This window comes from Leptonotus elevatus, chromosome 1 (genome assembly GCF_054856555.1).
Source record: "Leptonotus elevatus isolate MCC_2025b chromosome 1, RoL_Lele_1.0, whole genome shotgun sequence".
Classification (NCBI taxonomy): Eukaryota; Metazoa; Chordata; class Actinopteri; order Syngnathiformes; family Syngnathidae; genus Leptonotus; species Leptonotus elevatus.
Window position 1 is genome coordinate 25,744,079 of NC_141239.1, and position 24,987 is coordinate 25,769,065.

General features: G+C 39.4%; 2 protein-coding genes across 3 annotated transcripts; one reads left to right on the forward strand and one right to left on the reverse strand.

The window, feature by feature from the left end:
* The first annotated feature begins 256 nt into the window (after positions 1-256).
* Positions 257-22,073, forward strand: zc3h7a (zinc finger CCCH-type containing 7A). 2 transcript variants are annotated; one of them, XM_086087280.1, is made up of 24 exons: positions 257-400; positions 1,292-1,388; positions 4,371-4,410; positions 4,496-4,699; positions 6,152-6,280; positions 6,862-7,020; positions 7,576-7,656; positions 8,822-8,875; positions 9,891-9,930; positions 12,806-13,173; positions 13,257-13,506; positions 15,097-15,125; positions 15,214-15,352; positions 15,423-15,581; positions 15,684-15,889; positions 16,123-16,223; positions 16,303-16,484; positions 16,873-16,946; positions 17,028-17,158; positions 17,226-17,331; positions 17,414-17,522; positions 17,602-17,735; positions 18,452-18,615; positions 20,796-22,073. In XM_086087280.1, the coding sequence occupies exons 2-24, from the start codon at positions 1,318-1,320 to the stop codon at positions 20,983-20,985; spliced, it is 3,120 nt and encodes a 1,039-aa protein (XP_085943406.1). In that variant the 5' UTR covers positions 257-400; positions 1,292-1,317; the 3' UTR covers positions 20,986-22,073. The 2 variants fall into 2 exon arrangements, with proteins under 2 accessions (XP_085943406.1, XP_085943415.1); XM_086087289.1 differs by lacking the exon at positions 6,152-6,280.
* On the reverse strand, positions 21,327-24,559 carry rmi2 (RecQ mediated genome instability 2). Its single transcript, XM_086087300.1, has 2 exons — positions 24,154-24,559; positions 21,327-21,635 (listed from the first exon to the last, which is right to left on the reverse strand). The coding sequence occupies exons 1-2, from the start codon at positions 24,446-24,448 to the stop codon at positions 21,454-21,456; spliced, it is 477 nt and encodes a 158-aa protein (XP_085943426.1). The 5' UTR covers positions 24,449-24,559; the 3' UTR covers positions 21,327-21,453.
* Between the last annotated feature and the right edge of the window lie 428 nt (positions 24,560-24,987).

Below are 24,987 nucleotides of genomic sequence, written 5' to 3' on the forward strand. Positions count from 1 at the left end.
GTGACACTTTTATTTTTTTGTCCAGTTCATTGCAAAAAATGGAGACTGTGAATTTTGTGTTACCTCTAAAACGTACACTAGGCCTATGTGTTGGGTAACCTTACCTGTTTAATTTTAAGTTCAACACTTACCTTAGTTTCATTTATTACAAGCCTTAGATCTAATAGTAAAACCGGGCGACTCCCTTCTCTGACTGTAGGGGGAAGCACTTTGGCGGATTTGGACGCGCTCCTTGTTTATTCAGCAAAGAAGAAGAACAAGCTAAAGGCGGCCTTTGGCGATACCACACATTTAGCTTATTTAAAACGAAACAAAAACATTCTAAGCTAAATCGAACAATCGCCTTTTGTCATCGGATGCTGCTGGATTCGGGGCTTGTTTTGCTTACGTTCACATTCGAGTAAGTGTACAATGCTGCCAAGTTAAGCATGCTGGGATGTTTGCCGGCCCAAATAAAAGAAGAAAAAAAGAGATGGAACAAGTCGCTATTGTCTGATTAGGAGAACTAGTTAAACTTGAGACATGCCTATGCTTTGTTGGTGTAAAGTCTACTTCCTAGAAACTACGCTAGCCAGGTTGCATCATGTTGCTAATTACGCTCGCATTTCTACCGTAGTAAACTCTTACGTTTTCCAACAAAGATTCGCTGTAGTGGTGTTCTAATGTGCCACGAGAGCACAACTGCTAACCATAAATGTAAACTGGTCGGTGCGCTAATGTCATGCGTCCATCATCGGACACGTCCACTTAGGAGCCGCCGTGTGCCTCCACCAGCACACCTAATGAAACGAACAAAACGTCAGCCTGTCGTCGTGAAGAACAACAGCACTGTTGACGTTTTGTTACTCCGAAACGTATGAACTGGACAGACGTAACCTGTCCCGATTATTGCCCATTCACATCCTCCAGCCCGTTCCACTAACTTGTATGAATTTTACTCTGAAATGAGTTGCAAAATGGTCCAAACATTTGGTAGGCGCCTTTAATAAGTCAATTAAAATGTTACTGTAGCACCCATTCAGCCGGTGCCGTATCCGTTGGTGGACTGACCTTTTGATTTGTCGCCAGCTAATTAAAGATGCAATTAAACATTTCACAGTTCTGGCATGACGCTTTTAACGTCATTTCTAAAGACGGAAATTCTAGACACTGGACAAAAGTGAAAAGATTTGTGCCAGCCACCGTGCCTCTGTGCTGAATCATAATGAAGGGTGGATGCATGACTGTATGTATTTGTATCAGCCTCTTATCACAAGTGATTAAAAGCCCGTTGTGTTGTGTTATTTCCCAGGCACTGACATCCAAGAGCACACAGTCATGTCCGGATTGGATCCGTTGGACAGAAAGAGTCGCTGGCAGCAGATTCAGAAAGGGCTACAGTTTATCCAGTAAGTGTCAAAAGCGAACAGTCTCATTAGATTAGGTGATTCACTACTTGACGTTGTCTAAAGATGTTTCCTTTTTTTATTTTTATTTATTTTTTTGCCAAAGCTCAAATTGGTAGTTTCCCACAACTTGAGTAATGAGCACTAGTGTTCTAAAAGTTTTAATTATAAAAGTCGGTGTTCATACATTGGTCACGAGAGCAAAAAAGAACAGCGAAAATCAGTAATAAATTAACATGTTTGGAAAGCTTCTTCGGAAAGGGCAACATGCCAAATAATGAGACAGAAGAAGAGCCTGCAACTTAAAAAAAGAAAATTTAAAAATCTGTATTTAAGAGACAATATCAGCAATCTTAAAGTACGGATTATTGCACAAAATCTAAATGAAGCAGTAAAGCTAGGGCTGGGCAATTTTGCCTAAAAATAAAATCTCAGATTTTTTTGACAAAAATTTCGACTTACGATTTTCCCCCCGATTTTATATTATTATTAATATTATTATTATTTTACATAAACCAAGAACTTAAAACGTTTTGCTTTTATTTGATCAGTTAACAAAAGTAACCATATTTCTTCTCTTGGAATCAATGTGCAAAACGTCTGCCTTGAATCAAATACTTCTGGAAATGTAAATCTGTGTTGATAAATTAGAAAAGTAAAACTTTCTTTTTTTTTGCCAACTTTGTTTTAAAAGCTAAACAGTGCTACTTGTGTCCCTCAATATGACACAAATAAACATCACATTTTGGCTTTAATGTAGGAACCGAGGTCTAAGCTTGTCATCCCCTCCAACTGTCTGCTGATTTTACAAGTACAAGTACTGTTATGTAAATTGAGGTGGCTGTTTTGCCTTGACTGGCAAATTTCCGTTTAGCGTGATTTGATTGGCCAGTCCCCGGTGTAAGAAAGTCTTGGCCTGCCGTAAATTGGCTATTCTACTGTGATTAGTCCGCTTCACCAAGTTCACCCCCTTCTATAGATTTCAATTTGTTTTGTCACTGAAAATAGGCTGTTATCAGCATTACCAGCCCACTATACTACATTTCATAAGGATTTTATGTCGCAGACGACGCAGAGGCTGATAAGCGTCAAGGGCACGGCGAGTGAAAGTAAGCTTGTCTTTCATACCGGTAAGTGCTTGCAAGGCGAGTCCGTCTTGACGAGATAGCGTACATGTTGCGACCACGCAGCGACATCAACGTGCACGTTTGTTCTATTCACATAAGCTTGTAAATGTCTATAAGCAATCAGGATAAAATATCTCATTTACAACAGGCTAAAGATTTCCTCGCTCCGGCGATTAACCAATATTGGAGCCGTTCAGAGCAAAAATATCGCTAGCATTTGAGTTGCCAGTCACGGCAAAATAACCATAAACAAATGGCGTGGGGCAACTTAAGCAATATACTTGCGGCTAGGTAGCAGTAGCACATACATGGGTTCTCCCGTTTTCAGCAAGTGGTGAAATTGAGTCTTATTAGCGTGGTGCAACGTGTCCGCTTGGGTGATCGCTCTTATTGTGCACCTTTCTTGTCATACGTGCTTCCTTGTGCAAATGAGTCCACCACTCCAACTTGGTAAACTAAAATAGTTTTTTTTAACAGGAGTTTGTTTGCTGTTGTTGAGTTCCTCCCGTATGGAGTGTGAGAGGACACGACTGGCAGAGCGAAAGCTATGGAAGCCCGCGGGCGCGGCGCAACGAAAGGGGGAGAAAAACATCGGTTATAATTTTTTTAATCGTCCACAACAAAACACTCGAATTAGTTCAAGAAATCAATTTATCGCCCAGCCCTAAGTGAAGCCATCAAAATTCCATCCATTCATCCATTTCCATCCGTGGGTGTGCTGGTGCTTATCCAAGCTGTCTACGGGCAGTAGGTGGAGTACACCCTGAACTGGTTGCCAGCAGGGCACACATAGACAAATGACCATTTACACTTACAATTTAAGAATTTAAGAGTATTTATTTATCTCCGGAGTACCTGGAGAAAACCCGCGCAAGCACAGGGAGAACATGTAAACTGCCCACAGGAAGGTCGGAGCCCATAATTCACCCTGGACCTCTGAACTGTGAGGCGGACGTGCTAACCAGCCCATCACAATTGCTTTGGCTCAAGCACGCTGTCTTGAAAGACAATAAGAAAAATTATTACTTAAAGATAGGATTGAACAATTTAAAAAAAATTATCAAATTGTGAATGTCCAATAATAAAGTACTCTTCCCATGTATTTTTTTTTTAACAAACACAAGCTATAAATTAATCTGTATTACAATAAACAACATCTGATTTATTATACATAAATGTTTTGGCCTTACAGGTTGGACCTATGTTAAAATAAAGGCAAGTGAACCATGAATTAATATAAATGGCAATTTATAAATCTACTTCTATTAGCGATGTTAACTTACTGAACACGTTGACTTATCTTTACTGTTGACTACAACAACTTCACAAAATTTACCAAACAAGTGTGGCGTAAACATAAATCCATAAATCAAAAATTTGATATTCACAGCAATAATGCAATCAAATTTGTGTTTTTTAAATCCCAATTTTTAACATTTCTTGAAAAAATTATCTGTACATTGCAAAGTACCAGAGTTGCCATATGGCTGCACAGTAGTTGACTTAAACGACATAAACGAAAACCCAATGTACAGTAGGTGGTCTGTTAATCATGTTGTGATTTTAAGTCAATATGGCATTTGAATGGGGAAAAAATGTGCTGTCTATTAAGTATGGTTAATCAGAAACTGTGACCTTCTACTTAGTAGATCAGAAGAAGCTTTTAAATGATAGCAAATAAGTGTAAAGCAGTTGTCAATGCGGTTCTCACGAGTGTTGTCAACAGTGCTCTCTTGGCATTGGCATCTATCTGCATATTCCAAAAAAAAGTTCACTCTACAAACACACACACGATTACAATGGCTAATGCAAAACCAGAAGTTATCAACCCTTGTCATTGACACTGTTTTGCTTATAGATCAACACTGCCATATCCTGGAAGTCAAGATCATTACGAGGTAAGCCATAAATATATCCACATGATTAAACTGGTGTATATTCCCCTTGTAAAGTATTAACATTGTTTGTCTTTTCGGTTTTCAGAAGTTCATTAAGGATCTTGTCTGGAATCTTTTCGGAGAAGGCAATGACGTGTTTAAAGAGGGTGAATGGACAAAATCCATCGAGATGTATACAGAAGCCTTGAGTGTAGCTGATTACGCCGACTCGGAGGACATCTCTGTGGCAGCGGGTTTAATAGAGAAGCTTTATGCAAATCGAGCCGCCGCATGCCTAAACATCATTCCGGTGAGTTAGATTTGGTTTGTCTGTAAATTCCCCAGTAGGGGGAACTACTGGTACTAGTGCATGATATGAAATATAAAGAATATTGTATTGTAAACACATGGGCTCTTTTAACCACAGATGTTGTGGCTTACAAATTTGGCAAGGCAATGGCATGGTGACTTCTGATTATGACACCGAAATTGAAACATCATTATCAGTCATTATTGTTTCTTTCGTTCATGTCTGTGAAAAGGATCCATTATTGCATAAACAAATCATGTTACCTCTATGGACTCTTCATCACATTGTTTGATGTAGTGTCGCACACCAACCAATCTAGATTAAAGATGTATCAAGAAATAATAATAGATTTTATTTGTAACACACTTTACACTTATAAAACAAATCTCAAAGTGCTCAGCACGGCAACGATAAAAGCACACAGTAATTTTTATTTTTTTTAAAAGTCAATAAAAATCTGAGTAAAAAGTCAAGACTAAAATCAAAACTCAAAATAGAAATTAAGTCATTCACTGCCATTGACGGCTATAGACGTCAAAAATTCATTTTAACTATTTCTATTAGTTTAACATTTTTTCCCACTTTTGTTAACAAGAGTATGAAAACCTAGACACTTTTTTCTTGTACATTTAGAACAGATATAAAATTTGTGAATAATCAAGAGTTAACTAGTGAAGTCATGCGATTAATTATGATTAAAAAATGTAATCGCCTGACGCCCCTAATTTTTAATAATCTTTTATTTATTTTTATTTTTTTAAAGAAAGAAAAGATTATAAAAATTTAGGGCCGTCATTTTTTCCGTAATTAATCCCATGATTTCACTAGTTAACTCACAATTAATCACAAATTTGATGTATCTGTTCTAAATGTACAAAAAAAAAAATCTAGGTTTTCATAGTCCTTTTAACAAAAGTGGGGAAAAATGCTCATCAAATTGCAATTGAAATACATTTTTGACATCTATAGCCGTCAATGGCAGTGAATGAGTTAATCAGGGAAACCTTTTAATTTTTATTTGTAAAAAATTTTTAAGGAAGGTTTTGAGTAATTTTTTAAAAGCTTCCACCGTCCGTGGAGCTCTGAGGTGGTCTGGGAGAGCGTTCCACGGACGGGGAGCAGCAGACTCGAAAGCCCTGTCGCAAATGGTCTTGAGCCGAATCCTGAACGGTGCAGTTGGCCTGCCCGAGTTCTGTCTGGGGGCTACACCGTGCAGACAGTGATGGGTGTGAAGGAGAATTTTGTATTCGATATGGAAGTGTATGGGAAGCCAGTGCAGAGTGCGTAGGATGGGGGTGAAGTCTCCGGTGATGGTCATCTGATCACAGTGAGTAAAACTGTAGCTACTACTAATGCTAGTTTTGCTCGACTTCATGAGAAGAGCGGACCAGAAGAGGGGGAAAATACGGCTAGTTCAACTAATGAATTTGCAGACCCTTGATTCTCATTTAGGTCACCAGTTTGGGAGCATTTGGCTACCTGGTTGAGGACAAAGATGGAAATTGTGTGGTCGACAATACCCAAACTATTTGCCATAAGTACTTCAAAATACTTTATGGGCAGCACGGAGAACATGTTAATGTGAGTCTTTTTCTCAAGCTGAATCTCCACATTCAAGTTTATTTCTGTGATTATTATTTTTTTAACCATACTTCAGAAAGGTTTAGGATCAGGAAAAATAGTTTAGTGGAAAGGAAACTTTACAGTGTGCTTTGCAGTTGAGTAAATACATAGAAGTGGAAATGAAAAAGTGCTTTATTTAACCATGGAAATTGTGTGTTAAGTTAACCCAAAGTTGAGAACAAGTTCTCATTGTGTGTAGTTTCATATTGCACTGGATGGCAGCTAGCAAGGTGGTGGCGGTGTGGGCGAGTTGACCGGTTGTTCTCAACAGCCTTTCTTTGTAACGAGATTTCATACTTTCTTGTGAAAAAAAGCGTCACTGGACACGCTTCATGTTCGGGAAGCGATCCCTTCTTTTGAATCTGACTTGTTAAATATCTGTGGAATTATACTATTTGGGGGGCAACTTGTGTATTTCGAAGACCAACCTGTTCCTCTTGGTGTTGAATTGTAAAGTGGCAGTAAAACCTCACTCTTATCAGTGTTTATGATTGACCAATCGTTTTTGTTAACATTTGAACCCAATTCCTCTTTCGCAGGGACTGTACGATCTGGCACTAGAAGACTGTGAAAAGGTCTTGCAGTTGAATGACAGCAACTACAAAGGGCTGTACAGAAAAGCCAGGTCTTTAAAAGAGATGGGAAGGCATCAAGAGGCGTACGACGCTGTGGCCAAGTGCTCTCTTGCTGTGCCTCAGGTAAGTAAAACCCAGGTGGCAAGCACTTCTGTTTTGCTTCGGTCAGCATTTCTCGAACTTTTGCACAGTTTAAAAAGAAATGCATGAAATTGAAGTTGTGGTGTTAGCTGATTTTGATGGATGCTCATGTATTAGTTAGCCTACACAGTAACATTGCTTGGTCTGACATTACATAAAACCCTCGCAGTGATCCTAGAGTGTAAACAATGAAAACAAGCGGGGGGGGGGGGGGTGAAGCACTGAAGTCTAACACTAGTTTGGACATCCCGCAATTACACTGTCACCCTGTTGACGTGTGATGTTTAAACACCCCCTCTCCATAATATCAAGTACTTCTTTACAATCTTAGTGATATACAATAAAAAGAAATCTCAAAAATATGATAATGCAATTCTACATCATACTGAGCTACTATACTAATGTTATTTTTATTACATTTTGGCTTCTTAAGATGGGCCAATTCTTCAAACTGAGAGGCACTGATTTGATCGGATTCATGTTGGAAGGTGTACAGCTGTCTAAATCAGACAACTCACAATGTGTTTTTTCTGTCAGGATCCCAGTGTTATACGGCTGACTCAGGACCTCGCCAAGATATTAGGACTGAAAATTCGTAAAGCTTATGTAAGGAATAAGGTAAGTCTCGCCTGGCTTCCTAGTAGTCCTCAATGCTCAATCATGTTTTCATGCTGGAGGTGTTAAATAACTACAGTGAACCTCCGCTACTCGCATGGGATAGGACCAAGCCCCACAGCGAATAGTGAAGTTTTGCAGATAATTGACACTCCTCTGAAAGCGATTACGGCATTATGGTCTAACTTTAACCATTAAATATAACACAAAACTATGGACCCAAAAAACACTTGATTTGCATTTCAAATGTAAGCTTCTTCAAGCATTGCTATACCCTGAAATATACAGTACAGTTCACAGCTTATAGCTTAGCACGCAGATAAAAAATGTAAAGTACCCGCATGTACACATCAGTGATGATGATGAAGAATAACTGTAGCGGCACACTTATCTTGTGCTTAACCCTGGGATCATCTGAAGTTGGACCTTTTATGAGCTCCAAGGCAGGAGAAAGTGGCTAGTTCTGCTGCTTCATAAACTGCCGGGCCAACTTGGTGGTTAGCGCATCAGTGTTTACTGACCCACTGGATTGGCTGTCATGGCTGGCTTTAGTCATTTCTCACTAGATTCCACTTGATTTTATGACGTGTTTAGTCCTAGTCCAAGTGTTTAATCCAAAGCAGCCACAAGCCACAGCAGACACCGGCACCATCATTTTATCTAGGGATGCACGATAATATCAGTGGCCGATAATTATTGGCAATTATCAACCAATTTGACGTTATACAGATAAACCAGATAATAAAGAAACACGCCGATAATAATAGACTTGCCGCGTTGGTCCATCTGTTGTGGTTGTGGCTCAAGATGTGTCTCCCCAAAATGTTAGCCTCACCGCTTTTTGTTGAATTTTTTTAACATGACTGTTTTTGTTTTGGCAAACTCAAAATTTGTTACTGGTTGTCTTTGAAGCAGAGATATCAATAAAATTCAGCTTCATGGTGCGTTACAAATGTTTCGATGTATTTGTACTTATAGTAGGACTCGAAAGTATATTTGTAATCAAGTTCACTTTGCAAACAATTATCGGCTTGTTTATCGGGTATTGACATCGGCACGTTCTAAATTATTGGTTTATCGTATCGTTTGAAAATACCATTATCGTGCATCCCTAATTTTATCTGTCCACTCCCTCAGACTCTCAATCACAAGATTTCCTTTTTTGCAGCCGGCTTTGAATGTTTTATGTGGATCAAGTCATCAGGATGCCACATATGAGCAGGTAACAAGTCAACAATGCACAGTACCTATCAAACGTGGATAGCAGGAAAAAAAACAAGACACTTTTTTTCATAATGTTAAAACTGTATGTAAGTCCTAGTGGTGCAACGGATCACAAAAGTCACGGTTCAGATCGGGGGGGGGAATAACTGGAACTTTGTCTTTTTTTATTTTGTGAAACGCTTTTGCCCATTAATAAAAAAATATATATACTCAAAATATCAAATATGGCCGTTTAGACTTGCGTTTACACATGCAACTTAACGTGATCCACAAGGGTTTTCAACTTCCTCTGTTGTTATTACAGTGAATGTGGACTGATCATGTTGCTTTCGTGTTTGTTGTCTTTTTCACCAACCAATCTGCAGATCGTATGCGATCCGAACCGTGGGGCCTGATCTGTAAGGATCACGGATCAGTGATGATCGGTTGCACCACTGGCTCCATCTTATGCCTATAAATGAATTGTAATTCTAATTTTAAAGCTTGTCATGGCACAACTGAACCGGCCTATCAGAGACCATCGCGCTGACATGTTTCTTGGCCAGATTATATAACTCTGGTTAGTTAAAAAGAGTTTAATCATTTGAAAAAAATGACTTGGCTGGTAGTTCTTAAGAAAAGAAAAATCAAGGGTAAACTTATGTAACTGTGATTTCCTATGCGGACAGCTGCATTGCTGGGCATGGAAAACCATTACCAAAGTCACCGTTCTCACTGGTTTGACATGTAAGTTGATTACATTTGTTATGCTTTTAATTGATTGTACATTCCCAAAAAATACAACAGCAAACCAGTAACATTTCATGTTTGGCAACGTTCCAACATGGGTAAGCTACAAATGTCACAGCAGTGGCAAACGTGGGCTTGTATACAGTGCATATTGTACGTACAGTTCATTTTGCGGGGGCTGCATTCAGATCTTACAAGCAGATTGAAAACGGCAAATGCCACCTTTAATGTCCCTCTTGCCAAGAAAAACATCATTTCATGGACTTTCATCTGTGCTTTTTCAGGCATCCCAAAGCTCATCTTCAGTTGAAGAAATAGAAATTGGTAAGCGTTCAACTGGCCATCTCACTTTTGTAATACAAAATTGGAACCAAAATGTTGATTTGCTGCTTAACTCATTCACTGCCAGCCCAGTTACAATTAATCTTTCATTTGGTGATGCACCGAATATTCGGCCACCGAAAAATTTCGACCGAAAATGGCAAAAATATGCATTTCCGATTTTCGGCCGAAATAAAATTCAAGCCGATAGAATATGGCCGAAAGAGGATGTTGTGGTGATGCAAGCAAAAAACAAAACAAAAAAACCCCGCTGCAAGCAAGTGTCTGTTTAATTAAACACCAAACACGGGGGTGAGTGTCCGCCTTGTTGCTCGCTGGCGGTTTGTACCGACAGTTTCATTGTGCACATCGGAAAAGGAGAGGGTCGCTTGGTAAACTATGTCGAAAAAGAGAGCGCTGCCGAGTACTGCGCTACACTCTTTTTCCTGCAGCACCTTTTTTTTTTTTCTTTGATGAGAGCCCCTCGAGCGCTTCCACTTTTTTACTTGCATTCTGGTGGCGTTCTAAATACTTTAGCTAATGTTAGCGCTATTGTAAGTAAACACTTACCACTATCTCCGGTTGACTACAGATCTGTACTGGACGCCGTGTGTGACTTTGCAGTCTGTTCCAAAAGCCGATTAGCTGCTGCCAAGAAATGTATTTATTTTTAAACGTTGGTGAATATATGAATGCGCCGATTTTAAGTGCGCCGCGCCGTGTCCCGCTCCAAATAGTTTACAAATGCGTCATCCGCACCGCATGCATCCGTGCCCGCCGGTGCGAAGTACTATACATTGACTATAAAGTGCAATTGCACCGCCAGAAAATGCTCAGTTGCTCACCCTGCGTTTGGTGTTTAATGTACCATTCGTCAACATGTCTCTGGTGTGTGGTGTGGACACATTTCAATTTATATTGTGTTTTGAATGCCCGTGCTAAATAGGCCTAAATGTTTTATAAAAATATTATAATTTTTATAAATTATAATAAATGCAATGATAATTTTAAAAATTGCATAATTTATTTTCGCTGTTTCGTTTTCCGGCCAAGCATTTCTCATTTTCGATTTTCGGTTTGCATCCTTACTTTTATTCATTTTTTTCATTCATTTTTCATTTATTTCAGGCAACAACTTACAATTAAACAAAAGAGAAACAATTCATACTGTAGTTCCATTATACGAACAATATATGTGACAAAAAAAAAGAGAAAAGAGGGGGGGGGGGAATGGACGTCTATATCCGTCAATGGCAGTGAACGAGTTAAAATCGAATAGAGAATGACAAATCCAGCGAAGTAAACAGTTTACATGTGGGGAATGTTGGACACGTCTGGCAAAACATCGCCAATGCGGAGGGAAGAACAACTTCAAAATAAACCTTCCCATACAAACTAATATGTGGAGCGCAATGCCAAGAAACGCTTTTATTTTGAAGTTTTTCCCGGGAGCGTTTTGCCAGTCGCGGCGCAACGGATGACTTGACTTGTCCTTCTGAACGCTGCCGTTGCCTGCCGTTCTTATTGCCTAAACTATTGCGAGCAAAGTCAACAAAACAACTTCGTACAGAAATCACGTTTGACTGCCAATTAAAGGCACTAAAAGAATAATTAATTACGCTGACATTGTATTGCACGGTGCCTATTTGCCAGTGTTTTTGGCGTCTACAGTGTTAGCGTGCTAACGGTACAGGGCTGTAGCTATCGGACTACTTTTCAAAGGCAGGCGACGCGATGATTTGCACACTTTGATGCTGACAGCCGGACACAGTTGCCGTTCCTAGAGATCAGTTTAATAAACCGTGCTCACTCACTCAACTGTGCAGTTGACGGTCGTCGAAATCACAACTGTGGTTCTGACGTCACTTTGTCTCACAGACCAAAAACTACTCAACTCGAAATTTCATTTCATACAAAGTGCTGTACATGAAGTAAAAATCAGTCATGGAATAAAGACGGGTAAAACAAAAATGACACCAAATAAATTAATAATTATCTTAAGTGGGTAAATGAATAAGTCAATAAAATAACACAAGTAGATAAATAAATAAATAACAAAATACAGCAGGCACCATAAAACATTGAAACAATGTTGAGTCTCATGCCGAGTCAAACGCCAAAGAACACAGATGTGTGGTTTTTTTTTTAAGCGTGGGCAGAGAGGGAGGTCGCCTAATATTTAACGGAAGGTCGTTCCAAAATCCATGAGGAGAGATTTCTCAAAAATGTCCCTAACTTTCTAGAGAGGAAAATAATGTGCTGTTCAGCACACTTTAAATCTAAGTAAAAAAAAAAAGAAGTTTATTATCTAGAAATGAAAGTCGATCATTAGTAAGTGGAAATATATTTTTAATGTCTTCTTTACTCATAATTGTTCTTTTACCACGCAAAAATATTATTTTTATCCAAATACCTGATTATTCAATAGATTTTTCCATAATATATTTGAATACCAAAATATTAAATATCTGCAGCACTAGAGGAGACTGCAACCCGCAGTGCTATACTGTACTTATACATAATATAAATGGATAATGAAAGAGATGACCTGACGCTTGGGGAGGACTGGCCATTGGGAATTTCATGAGTTTCCCAAATGCCCAGTCCATCCACGGAGACTAATCAAATAGTAATGGCTTGATGTCGGTCGAACAACAAATTGGCACGTTGGGACACTGCACCACCGCTCCTCGGAAAAAGTTTAGGCTCAGGATTTTTTTTTTTACTTTAAACCCTGTAAACATTAGTAAAAGTATTTATTTTCAAGCACTTTTTATTATGTTAGTGTGAGGATTGTCTTAGCATTCTGATCATAAAGTTTGAATTATTTACAACATCCTTAATAAAACTAGTTTATGTATTTCCCAATGTTTTCCAGAAGTGCCTGAGTTGGTACCGGTCAGCAATACTGTGGTTCCCACACCAGTCCATGCTCCGTTGCTAAATGACACAGTGGTAGATGAGCTTCGGCTCTCCAGCAACCTCTCGTCAATGCCTCCGTCAGAACCTCCAGGCTTCGAGACCTTCATCCCCTCAATGCCTTCGTCAGAGCCTCCAGGCTTTGAATCATTACCCCTCCCCGTGTCTTCGCCCTCACCCGTCCCCCTCGCCGTATCCACCTTTATGAATGGCTGCCGAGCTAATAAGCCGCACTCTCTACACGAGACCAGCCAAGACATAGAGGTGGACATCATCGGTAATGACTTGGATGACCTGTTGGACCAGGCAGGCCCAGAACCGGATATGGTTAGTATGTAGAAATGACTACTTGTCTCTTCCCACAGAGTCTCTTTGGTGACTCAAATCATCCTCGCTGTCTCACTCCCCAGGGCATACCCACGATGAAGGGCCCGCTTCCTTTGCCACCCACTATGCCCTCGGCCTCCTCCATGTCGAGTCCGTTCCTGATGCCGTCTCACATCAACCCTTTCCTATCCAGCACCCAGCAGTACACCGTCAATCTTCCGCCGCTGTATCACCAATTAGGATCCAATGCCTATTTTGGGATGGACACGTTTAACACTCTTTCACAGCCACTTGACACATTGGATAGCCTCTCCTTATCTGATCTTAAAACAGGTACAATTACTCACGCTTCCTCTATTGCCATGTGTGCACAAATGCCAACCCTGCTAGCATCTTATGATTATGAAGTACAGGGTGTCTGCAGATCTTGAAAAAGTCTATACTTTGTCATCTTCAGTTCTTAAAAATACCACAGACAAAACTTGCAAAACAAAACAAAACATTGCATTTAGTCTGCATTGGTGTCCCGTTTACATGTCGTAATGTGTCGTTTGCATAGTGTAATAAAAAAGTGATTGTCAAATTTCTAGAAATAATTAGATACTGTTGAAACAACCTAAAAAATTAATCTTAAATGTGTCCAAAGTGGCCTTAAAAAGGTTTTACAGTTAGTTACTAAAATAAGCCTTATTTTCTTTTCTTTCTTTTTTTTTCTTTTTTTTTTTAATGATTGATCAACAGTAGGTCACATTGGCCCATCAACGTTTTATAGCCCCCCCAAAAAACCTAACAGGGGGGTTAAACCATCAGATGTTATGTTGTAAATCGTACATTTATTTTGCATATCGCTGGCATTGGTACCAAAACCTTGTACCTCCAAAATAGTCACTTTTCAGGAGACCCCAATGCTTGTTCAAACGTTGTCATTCAAAATGACATTTCATCATCAAAGACAGAAAGCCATTTTCAACTATTTGGATTGGTAAATAGTTTGTAAAAATAACACCCCACAAGTGAAATGACCAATAGTACAGAATAGATTTTTGAAAAAATTTGAAATGTAACCATTTGTGACTTATGAGGTTTTAGCCCGAAACCACACTGCAAAAAGGACTGTAGAAATTTGAAGAAAAAAATATAGGAAAATAAGAAAATTATTACTTCAAATAAGCAAAATTATCTGCCAACAGAACAAGAACATTTTACTTAAATTTACCTGTAAGATTTTGAAAAATAAGAAAATAATACTCGGCCCATATCAACCACTGTGGTCTTGAAAATAGTATTTTCAGACTAAAAGCAAGTAATGTCTAATTTTTTTCAAGCTGTAATAAATATAACTATTTTTAGTCCCATTTTCTTTGTCATGACCCAGCCAGGAATTTAACCCACAACCTTCAAGTCTAAGGGTAGGCACTCTACCACTAGACCACTGAGCTCGTACTAAAACAAGGAAAAATTAGCTTAGTAAATATAACAAAATGAACCATATTGCACTCGTTTGTTTTCATACTTGTTTTTTTTCTTCCATTTATCTTATTACTAGATTATGCAAAATCTTAAAATAAGAAAACTTGAAACCCCAGTTCAGGGCCTTTGATGTTGGTTAGTTGTCATCTTAAAATGTGGGAAATGCTTGTTTTAATCCTCAAAGTACTTAAAACTGGCCGTTAACACTCAATGCCAAAACTGCTTGATCAAATAAGATAATTAGGTAATAAGTATCTTAAAATAAGCACAATGATCTTGCCTGACAATTTCATTTTAAGTAAAAATAACTTGTCAAATAAAAATAAGATAATCTGGGTTCAATTTAAGAAATTAAATCTTACTTAAGATTTTAGTTTTTGCAGTGCAGCGATATGTAGACTTCTAACCAAGAATAAAGTGATTCTCACAAATGTCATGCTTGTACATTTTCAGATTATTCTTCAAATCCATTCATGGCACAGGTAAATGTTATCCGTGACTCCCATGATGACATTATTGTGCGAGTTCAGACATTTTAACTTTTCTCCTTCAATGTTTTGTTGGACACAGATGAGCAACCATGACACTCCAATGGGAATGGCTGTTGGCATGCCTGAGGTGAAGGGTGCTTCCTTCAGCGTATCCAAAAACCCCTTAGCAGAAACTCATGAATTCAAACAGGCATGTTCACTCTGCTACATCAGAACAGGTGAGGAGTGTACTCTAGAGGAAAAAGTGGACGATGGCCGTTTCATCTGGCATGTGCTCTGCGTTCGCAGGAACCAGTCTGTTGGATTACACGCTCCATACCGACGAGCACAAATGCAAAAAGGACGTTTTACTAGGCAGACTCAAACAGTCAACAGATACAACATGGAGGCTTATTCGACCCAGACCAACAAAAACCCAATATGTTGGACCTTATTACATTTGTAAAGGTGCGATTGCTTATTTGGAAGCGTCACTTCAAACAGTACAGTAGTTTTGATCACACACTCGTATTGGTAGTTTATCTAATATACTTGTGCACTTTTTTCCAGAGGTGGCTGTGGGAAAAGACTGTCTTTATCCCGGTCACTGCACGTTTGCATACTGTCAAGAGGAGATTGACGTTTGGACACTGGAGCGGATAGGCCTTATATCTCGGGAACTTCTCTTTGACCCTTTTGGGCCCAGCTCCAACAGGAGGCTGAGTGTGGCCAAGATCTTACAGGAACACCCTGAGATATTCGTCTTTCTGTGCGGAGTGAGTATACGGTTCCACTCCATCAGAGTGTTTGTGTGGAAACTACAGCACTGTGACAAAGTCTTATCTTCCCAAGTCGCAATTGATCATATTACGGTAAATGTGGCGAGGAGGCCCTCTTTGTGTTTCTGAGAGATATTCGGCAGCAGTCAGTGGTGCTCATTTGTCAATGGCTGGTGTGAAAGAAGACTTGGCGTGTGATGAAATGCTAAAAGAGCATGTTTTGTCTTCAGGTATGTTTCGACCACAAACCTAGAATCATCAGCAAAACCAACAAAGATAATCCGTCGCTTTGCTCTCATCCGGTAACAAAGCACGATTTTGAGAAACATAAGTAAGTACTTGGCGGCCATTCTTTATCCAGGAAGCAAACCTGGAGTTTCTGTCATTGAGTTGCTGTGTTTGTCCGCCAGGTGCCTGGTACACATATTGAAGGAGAACATGGTGCGATATTCCAAAATCCGAATGTTGAATCCTCTCTGTCAGCTCGACTTGTGTCGACACGAAGTTCGCTACGGCTGCGTGAGGGAGGACGAGTGCTTCTATGCTCACAGCCTCATTGAGCTGAAGGTCTGGATGCTGCAGCACGAGTGCCGTAAGGTTCTTCTTCTTCTGTATATATATATATATATATATATATATATATATATTTTTTTTTTTAAACAAACAAAAAGTACATGGAATTAGGTAGACGTGTATACTAATTATCCACTTTAAAAACAATTTGGTCCTATATTATTTATGAAAAAAAGCATTATTAGAAGCTAAAGAGAACACATCTTAACCAGCGGTGCCAATAATTACGGAAGACTATGCAACAGTTACCATCCTTGATGGAAGTCTGCATTTTTGAAGCTCGTCAATTGCATCTCTTTGTATTTTACCAGGCTGAAAAAATTCAATGAGTAGAGATGAACTGTGGAAGTAAAATAGACATTATATGGAATTCATGCTGACTTTTTTTTTCTGTTGGTATCACGCAGGTATCAGTCATGAAAGTATTGTTCAAGAAGCCACCATAATTTGGAACTCCAATATTGCACTGCAAGGTGGCCAGGTAACACTTAACATTGCCATATAATTCTGCCATTAAAAAGACAAACATTAAACGTGTCCTTCCCATTTGATCATCCATCAGGTTTTAGGCCCAAAAAAGTTTGGGCCTCAAAATTTGAAGATGATGTTTGTTTGTAGTCAGTGTTGGAGAAACGGGCAGCTAAGTGAAGCGGACAAGAATAAAAAATATTGCTCAGCCAAGGCGAGGCACACGTAAGTTGATCTGTAGGCAGGAAGTGAGAGGACTGGTGCCTGGTGCTCAGCTCGTTTTCTTTCACAGGTGGGCCAAAGACAAACGCGTGGTGCTTGTAAGCTCTAATGAAAGGAAAAAATGGACAACGGTTAGAGCCCTTCCTACCAAAAAGCCAATTCCAGCTCAGTTTGAGGTACATATCTAACAATATTGAGATCTGAATCTAAAAAGGAAAGTCACCAACTTGCGTTTTATTTCTTTTTTTAACCCTGTAGATTTGCATGCATGTGGCATCTGGCAAGAAGTGTCAGTATGTTGGCAATTGCACGTTTGCTCACAGCACAGAGGAGCGAGACCTTTGGACCTTCATGAAGGAAAACAATAGTGAGTCCCCTCCTTTCCCCGCAGAATTCAAATGGCTTACTTGACGCGACACTACCAATTGTGTTGGGTGTGTATTTAGTTGCAGATTCAGAGCAGCTTTACGACAAGTGGTTGCAGTCTCAGAAGACGGGCTGGGGTGAGGAGAATGCAAATATCTCTGTGAGGGAGAACGGCAAGCCCATCCACATGCCAACAGACTATATGGAAGAAGTGGTGAGTTAGCAACTGGCTGGCTTGAGTGTTCGTATAACGTATTGCAAGTGTGTGTAACAACCACAATGCATTTGACTGGAAACACAACCTAGCTTCTTGTATTTCTGGTCCTACTATTTTTTTCTCTTATTTTTATTTTATGGCAGTTTGACTTTTGCGAGACTCACGTTAAGTCATATTGTGTACATTATGCATTCTACTCTAAAAGCTGTAATCACATGATGATTTTTCTTTCGTGTCATGTGTGGGGTCTCTCATTTAAAAAAAAATCAGTTACGATGTTAACAATTGGTGTTGATGAACAAATGTGTAGCATGTTTTACTGATCAGTTAAAAAAAAATTAATTGTTCAAATAGCAAACTGCAACAATAACATCTGATTCAAGTTTACTCATTTCTATTAGTGTTTTTTATTGACTTATTTAAGCATGTCAACAGGGCCCAGCGTAATGTATTGCAAAAGTATTTGTTAAAAAAATAGTTTTTGCCTTAATTTCAGTAAATGATTTATATATTTGACTGCAGTGCACCTTTTGTGGGTAGCATGGGAATCCATCATGTCTTTTTTGCTGCAAAATGATGTCCATTCCTTGTCAAGACATGCCTGTTTATTTAAATGACTATGATAGTGTTTAAAATCAAGTCATACTTTTTATTTGATGCCATTCTTAGTATGATGATGACAACTCAGTGATGCGTCTGTGTGCTCGGTGCAGGCGGGCAATCACTGCTGGCTGTGCGGTAAGAACTGCAACAGCGAGAAGCAGTGGCAACAGCACATCACCTCGGAAAAACACAAAGAGCGGGTCTTCACCTCCGAGGACGATCACAACTGCTGGCAGTATCGATTTCCCACCGGCACTTTTAAAGTCTGTGAGAGGTGAGCTTTGTGGGACCACGGAACACACAATACTACTAAACCCTTTGGTGATGGATAGACTTCTTAGAAGGAAGCTTTTAGTTTCAGACTTCTAAGATGTGAGTGCCAATTGATTGAATGTATTGGCAGGAAAGGGGCATGTCTGTGTAAAATGATAGCTGGAGCTGCCTGCAACACACCGTTGGCCTCAGAGGACCAGTACTTGTCCATAGATCATATGAGAAACGGCTGTATGACCGCCACTCCAGTCAACACGCCATGCACTAATTAGTTGCAGGTGGCAGTTACTACCTTCTACTATGACATGTGATGTCACATCACAGGTGTGGTATCTGTAAAGTGGATGTGAGGTCCACAAAGAAAGTTGCTTTAAGTGCATGAAAAAATAATCCATCTAATTTTGAATAGTGCTTGTCCTCATTAGGACACTTCCAACGTGTTGGCATCTCTCCCTCATGTTCAACATAAGGTGATATTCACCACCTAATCTTCTCTAAAGCTCAAATCCAAAGCACTAAAATGCTGCCACCTACATGGATGTATTAATCATTACCAGTGTTGGGAACGTTACTTTAAAAAAGTAATTAGTTATAGTTACTCATTACTTGCTTTAAAAAAGTAATTGAATTACTTAATAATAAAAGTAACTTGTTACCAGGCAAAGTAACTATTTTCACTACTGAATTTTTTATTTTTTTTTATCAAACAATTTGGATTTTTTTTTATTATATATTATTATATTTTTATAAAATTAATTCAAATTACATCCAGGCTATATAGGGTGTTTTCATTTATTTTTGTATTTGTCACACAAATGCCTCACTCCATAATATGACACATCATACAATAATAATAATAATAATTCATAAAATTTTGAGTGGTGATGTATGTTCTACCACTGCCAGTTACTACAGCAATCATAATAATAATACAAATAAAATAAATACTGGGTAGATGGTGATTTGTGGCACATATGTCAACTATAGGTCAATTGGAGACAGCCCTAGCCAGTCCCTCCAGGATTTCCCAAGCATTTTTTATGATTGTTGAGGGCTAAAATAATCAATAATAGATCAAAGTAATTGCCAATGCTATTAAAACAGGGGTGGCCAAGTTCGGTCCTCGAGAGCCCCTATCCAGCCTGTTTTCCATGTTTCTCTCCACTAACACACCTGATTCATGATCAGGATCGTTATCAGGCTTCTGCAAAGCTTGCTGATGAAAATCTCTGCAAATCTCGACAGTTATTTTTGATTAATGTCACTCTTGTCAAAGTTGTCAAACCAGTTCCAGGCGAGGACGTGGACTCTTTGCTAAAATGCTAAGCCTTAAGGTCCAGAAAGAAGGACGACACGTCCGTCACGTTGTGACACACTTCCTGCGGCACCTCCAAAATAAAAGTTACTATATATTTCAGCTATCAAGACACTTTCATTGTGACGAGGTCCGACAACAACAATGCCTCTAACTGCGCAAATGACATTTTCAGAGCTAGTCGCCGCACAATGACTTGTGAGCTTATTGCAAGCCTTGAATCTAATAAATAAACACAATAACGATAACGGCGTTTCAAATATGGGGAGAATAATTAGATTAGTTTATTTAAGAAAAAAAAATGGATTTACCTAACACCGTTAGTTTAAACGCCGTTATTTCCAACACTGGTCATTACAGTGGTTTACAAATGTGAATTTTGCAGACAAGCAAAATAAAGACGAGACCATCTTGCGCGCCTACTTGTTGAAACCTATACTTCACAAATATAGACATATACAACGGTTAACTGTTGGATTCCAGTTGATGAATGAATATGAATGTCCACTGTAGTGGAAATTATTATTATTTGTTTACAATTTATCAGTGAACCAGATGCTTTTTTTCTCTTTCTTTTTTTAAAGCTCAGTTAATGCAATTATTACAGGACTCCTGATAATGTAAATACTCTGTGGCCAGATTAAAGCATGGAGCGGGCCACGACTTTTCCCACCCTTGTTAGAATCTAACCGCTTAAACATTTTGAAATTGTTTTTTCATAGAATTTGCCTATACAGTACCATAAAGGCATACCCCTAATGAATGCCTCAGAATTCTCTGCAGTTTTTCAAGTGGACATTTTGTATTACAGTACACGGTTTGTGTAAACAACAGACTGACGCTTGGTGATGTGTTGGGTGGGACAGGTTCCACATAGGGACGTGCACAGAGGATGACTCGTGCAAGCTGGCCCATGGCGAGCAGGAGCTCCGGGAATGGAAAGAGCGGCGGGAAGTGCTTTTGATGAAACTGACCAAAGCCAGAAAAGACCACCTTATAGCACCCAATGATAATGACTTTGGAAAATACAGTTTTCTTCTTAAGGACATCAAGTAATGGCATTGAAGATCACGTGAAGAGAAGCAGTACTCAAAACTCAAGGTGAACAGTAAGGTGTCTAAGAAGTCTGCCAGTATGGGTCACGCCATAATTAGAAAGCAGCGACGGACCGGCCTGACGAGGATTACCGTCTGCTTCATTGCCGGTCGAACAAATGGACGCGTTAACAACGAAGCTTTGCTATGCACCGCTCATCTGAAGAGGGTGATGAAAGTAGCACGTTGTAAAGCCTTTTCTTTGACAGTTTAACACATTTTACACAAGTTTGTTTTGATCAATCCACATACATAGGTCAGTTATCTCATTTTGTTACCATTATAAACAGCCAACACGCCAAATAAACCGCCTTTGATTTGTTTTTTTTAATTAACGACATCCTTACATAGAAAGTTTAGGAACGTTATCTGTATAAATATAACAAGCTAATGAAAAATGTTCTGGTGAGGTCTACATAATTTCCAGCTGTCATGGGCCGAAGGAGGTGGGATGTCCCCTGGCGACCAGCACCCGCTGCAGGTCCTCCACCTCTACTTTCCACATCTGTCGGTGCAGCGCGGCGTGCTCAGAGAGGTCAGCCAGCTTGACGGCGCGGATCACCGGCTCCGGAGACACGGCCTGGATGACGCCCATCACCATCACGTATTTACCTTGAAGAGAGGGAGCAGGTGTGGTTAAAAAGTAGTGTTATTTTTAGGTGCTTGAATGTGAAATCACCAATTATCAGTGAACCAGATGCTTTTTTTTCCTTCTTTTTTTAAAGCTCAGTTAATGCAATTATTACAGGACTCCTGATAATGTAAATACTCTGTGGCCAGATTAAAGAATGGAGCGGGCCACGACTTTTCCCACCCTTGTTAGAATCTAACCGCTTTAACAAAAACATTTTTTTTAAGTTACCTCTGGCATCGGACTGAAGCGTAAACCCATGCTACAATTTGGTACATTTCATGTTTTCACTAATCGATACAATGTCAGTCCACTTTTCTTTTTTTCTAAGAAATTACTGACCAATCTAAAGTGTTGAAAATGGCTTACTTTATTTGATGATGCAATGATAATGGTTGAACAAATTGATTTTTTTTGTTTTTGGTCTCCTGATTGGTGATTTTTGTAGGTACAAAATCACCCGACGCTGGCGTTCTACAATAACGGGCATGTCATTATTCATTGTTGATGGGTACTATATTTGATCATGTAACATTCCAGCCACTTGTTGCTAGGCAGATTTCATTGGGCACATGAGGAAAATATAGCTCTCAAGTACACTCACAAAATTACCTTTTGTCCACCATCTCTCTACATAACGCCCTGCATACTCACGACAGCGTATTAGGGCCACGTATAAATATTTTTATTTTATTTTTAGGGCGGTGGCAATATTCTGCAAAAAAACTCAAATTTGCCACTTTATAAAGTCGCAAATTTATGAGTTTGTTTCTCCCAAATTTGCCACTTTATAAAGTGCCAAATTTGCCACTTTATATAGTGGCAGATTTGCGAGAGAAAAAAAATCAAAAACTTACGAGAAATACACGTAGCGTACTACTCAACTGTTTGTGCCAATACTTTTCGGTCGGGTTTCCAAATAAGGAGATAGTCATTGCTTTAGCATAGATTAACCATATCATGTTAAGCATTCGCTCGCAAATTTGCAAAAAAAAAAAACTCGGAAATTTGCGACTTTATAAAGTGGCAAATTTGAGTTTGAGTTTTATTTCGGAATATTGCCAGCGCTCCTCTAAAAATATATATATACGTGGCCCTATTACGCCGTCATACATACTAAATAGAACATACGTTTTGAATCAGTTTTCCCCCCCAGTATGTTTTTGTCTTGCATTTGTTAAAACATGGTTTTCTCACCAACATTAAAAAGAAATGTATTATGCCCTGTAATGTCTCAACCAGGCTTGGGGATTAACAGAATACATGTACCGCCGTTACATAATCAGATTTCAAAAAAAACAACAACTGTATTCCATTCAGTTACAGGAAAAAACATGTAATCAAATTACAGGTACATTTATTAAAAATGGGGATTACTTCGAGGGATTATAATTTCTATTCTGAGAGAGACAGAGACAAGGCGAGAGAACGAGAGAGAACTCCCGCACAATTGGGACCGTTGCTACATGTCGGGGAGGTGGGAACGAACAAACTGACTAGTCGTGTCCTCCATGTAATGTGAGTTACACCTTCCAAACAAATCTTCCTCCCACCAATTCACTATTTAAACATCATACACAACATATACACCACTAAACTTGTGACTGGGATAAAAGTTAATTTTGCAGTTGTCACACATCGTCATCCTCATTGGATGACTATCTATGAGGTGTGGTTGGTTTCAGTAACAGTTCGAAAACAGCATATGGCCTTCAATCAATAGCCTACATGCTTTTAATTGCACTAGGATTTTTGCTATTTGTAGGTCCCTATCACCTGCAAATAAAGGGGCACATTGTATAGAATATATATTGTGGTGACATTTATTTTTATTTTGTCTTCATGAGCATACTCAATATTGGAGTAATCCAAAAGTAATCCAGTTACATTATTTTAATATTATGGTACTTGGATTGTTACAAACTACATTTTCTAGCAGGTAACTTGTCTGTAAATGTAATGGATTACATTTTAAAAGTAACCCTCCCAACATAATTTGTATGATACTGTACACCCAACCTTATAAAACCGATTAAGGAAGAGAAAAATGTGACTCAGAAATGACATATTAAGGCAATTTCTCTCTTGGGTCGACCTAACGGTAAGTCTATTTTTCATATTTTAACGGTGTATCACGCAACACAACGCAGCCCTGTTATTCTTATGAGAGAAGTTTGTTTATTTGCCAGTCATCATTGTTGCTAATAGCACAGCACATTAGCATTGATTTGCATCACTGTCGCAGAAAGAATAATGCTCAAGTATTTAAATAAAAAGCGAGATTTAAAGGATTTATTCGGTTGGGTTGCACCAAGCGCTACAAAACGAAAAATACCTCTAACTTTGTGTTATTTTGGGTCAAAAGTTTGGGCGTACCGGATCATGTTGGCTAACTATTTTCCGTTTTGATATATGTTGGTTCCTAAATTGGCCTCCAATTCTCGAATACATCACACGATGTAACCGCCAGAAAACCAAATGAGGTCTCGCTTTGATTACCCGAGTACAAACACGGTTTCCCTTTGGGGATGCTACTGACACCCTGGACAGTGAACGTGCCCGCCTCGTCCATGAGCAGCACGCTGTTGATTGCCAGCTGCACTTCCAGCACGGTGCCCTGCATCCACACCAGCGAGACCTGTAGGGAGCGATCCTTGCCCAGCCTGACGAGCCACCCGGCCCCGGGCTCGCCGGAGCTTCCCCGCACCTCCGTGGCCGTCCTCAGCTGGCTGGAAAGGACCTTCACCGGGGGGGCGCGCTTCCTCTCACCGGCGGCGTTGTCTGGTTTGTCCATCACGCCATATTACTTGTTGCTAACTTGCTGTCGTTTGTATACAAGAACCGAGCTTTTTATTTCCCGCGTGAGGAATGAGGATCGCCGACTTCCGAATTTCTACGTCATTACCTGTCAGCACATTTCCACAATAAAAGCAAAACTCACAGGAAGTGGATTGACTTGTTTGGGACAGTCAAGTGTGTTTTAAGGACACTTGCGCTGCAAAATGTGAATTTGTGAAGTAAGCATTTGGTCTTAAAATTAAAGTGTCAATCAGGACGATAAGGAAGTGACGTAACTACATGCGAACGATCACGCTTTCATTTAAAACAAAAGAAAAAACGCTTTGGTGGCTGGTTAAACAGGGAATCCGATAAGGATGTCCGATTTTTCCTTACCTCTTCCTCCTTGTTACGCAACTTTTAGCTAACCATATTAAGTCAAGCACTTTGAGAGGAATTAAAATTGCAGAGCGAGAAATATTTATTAGTCAATTAGCATATGATACCTACCACTCTTTTTCTCAAAGACTGACCAGATAGCGTCTGCTCTGGATA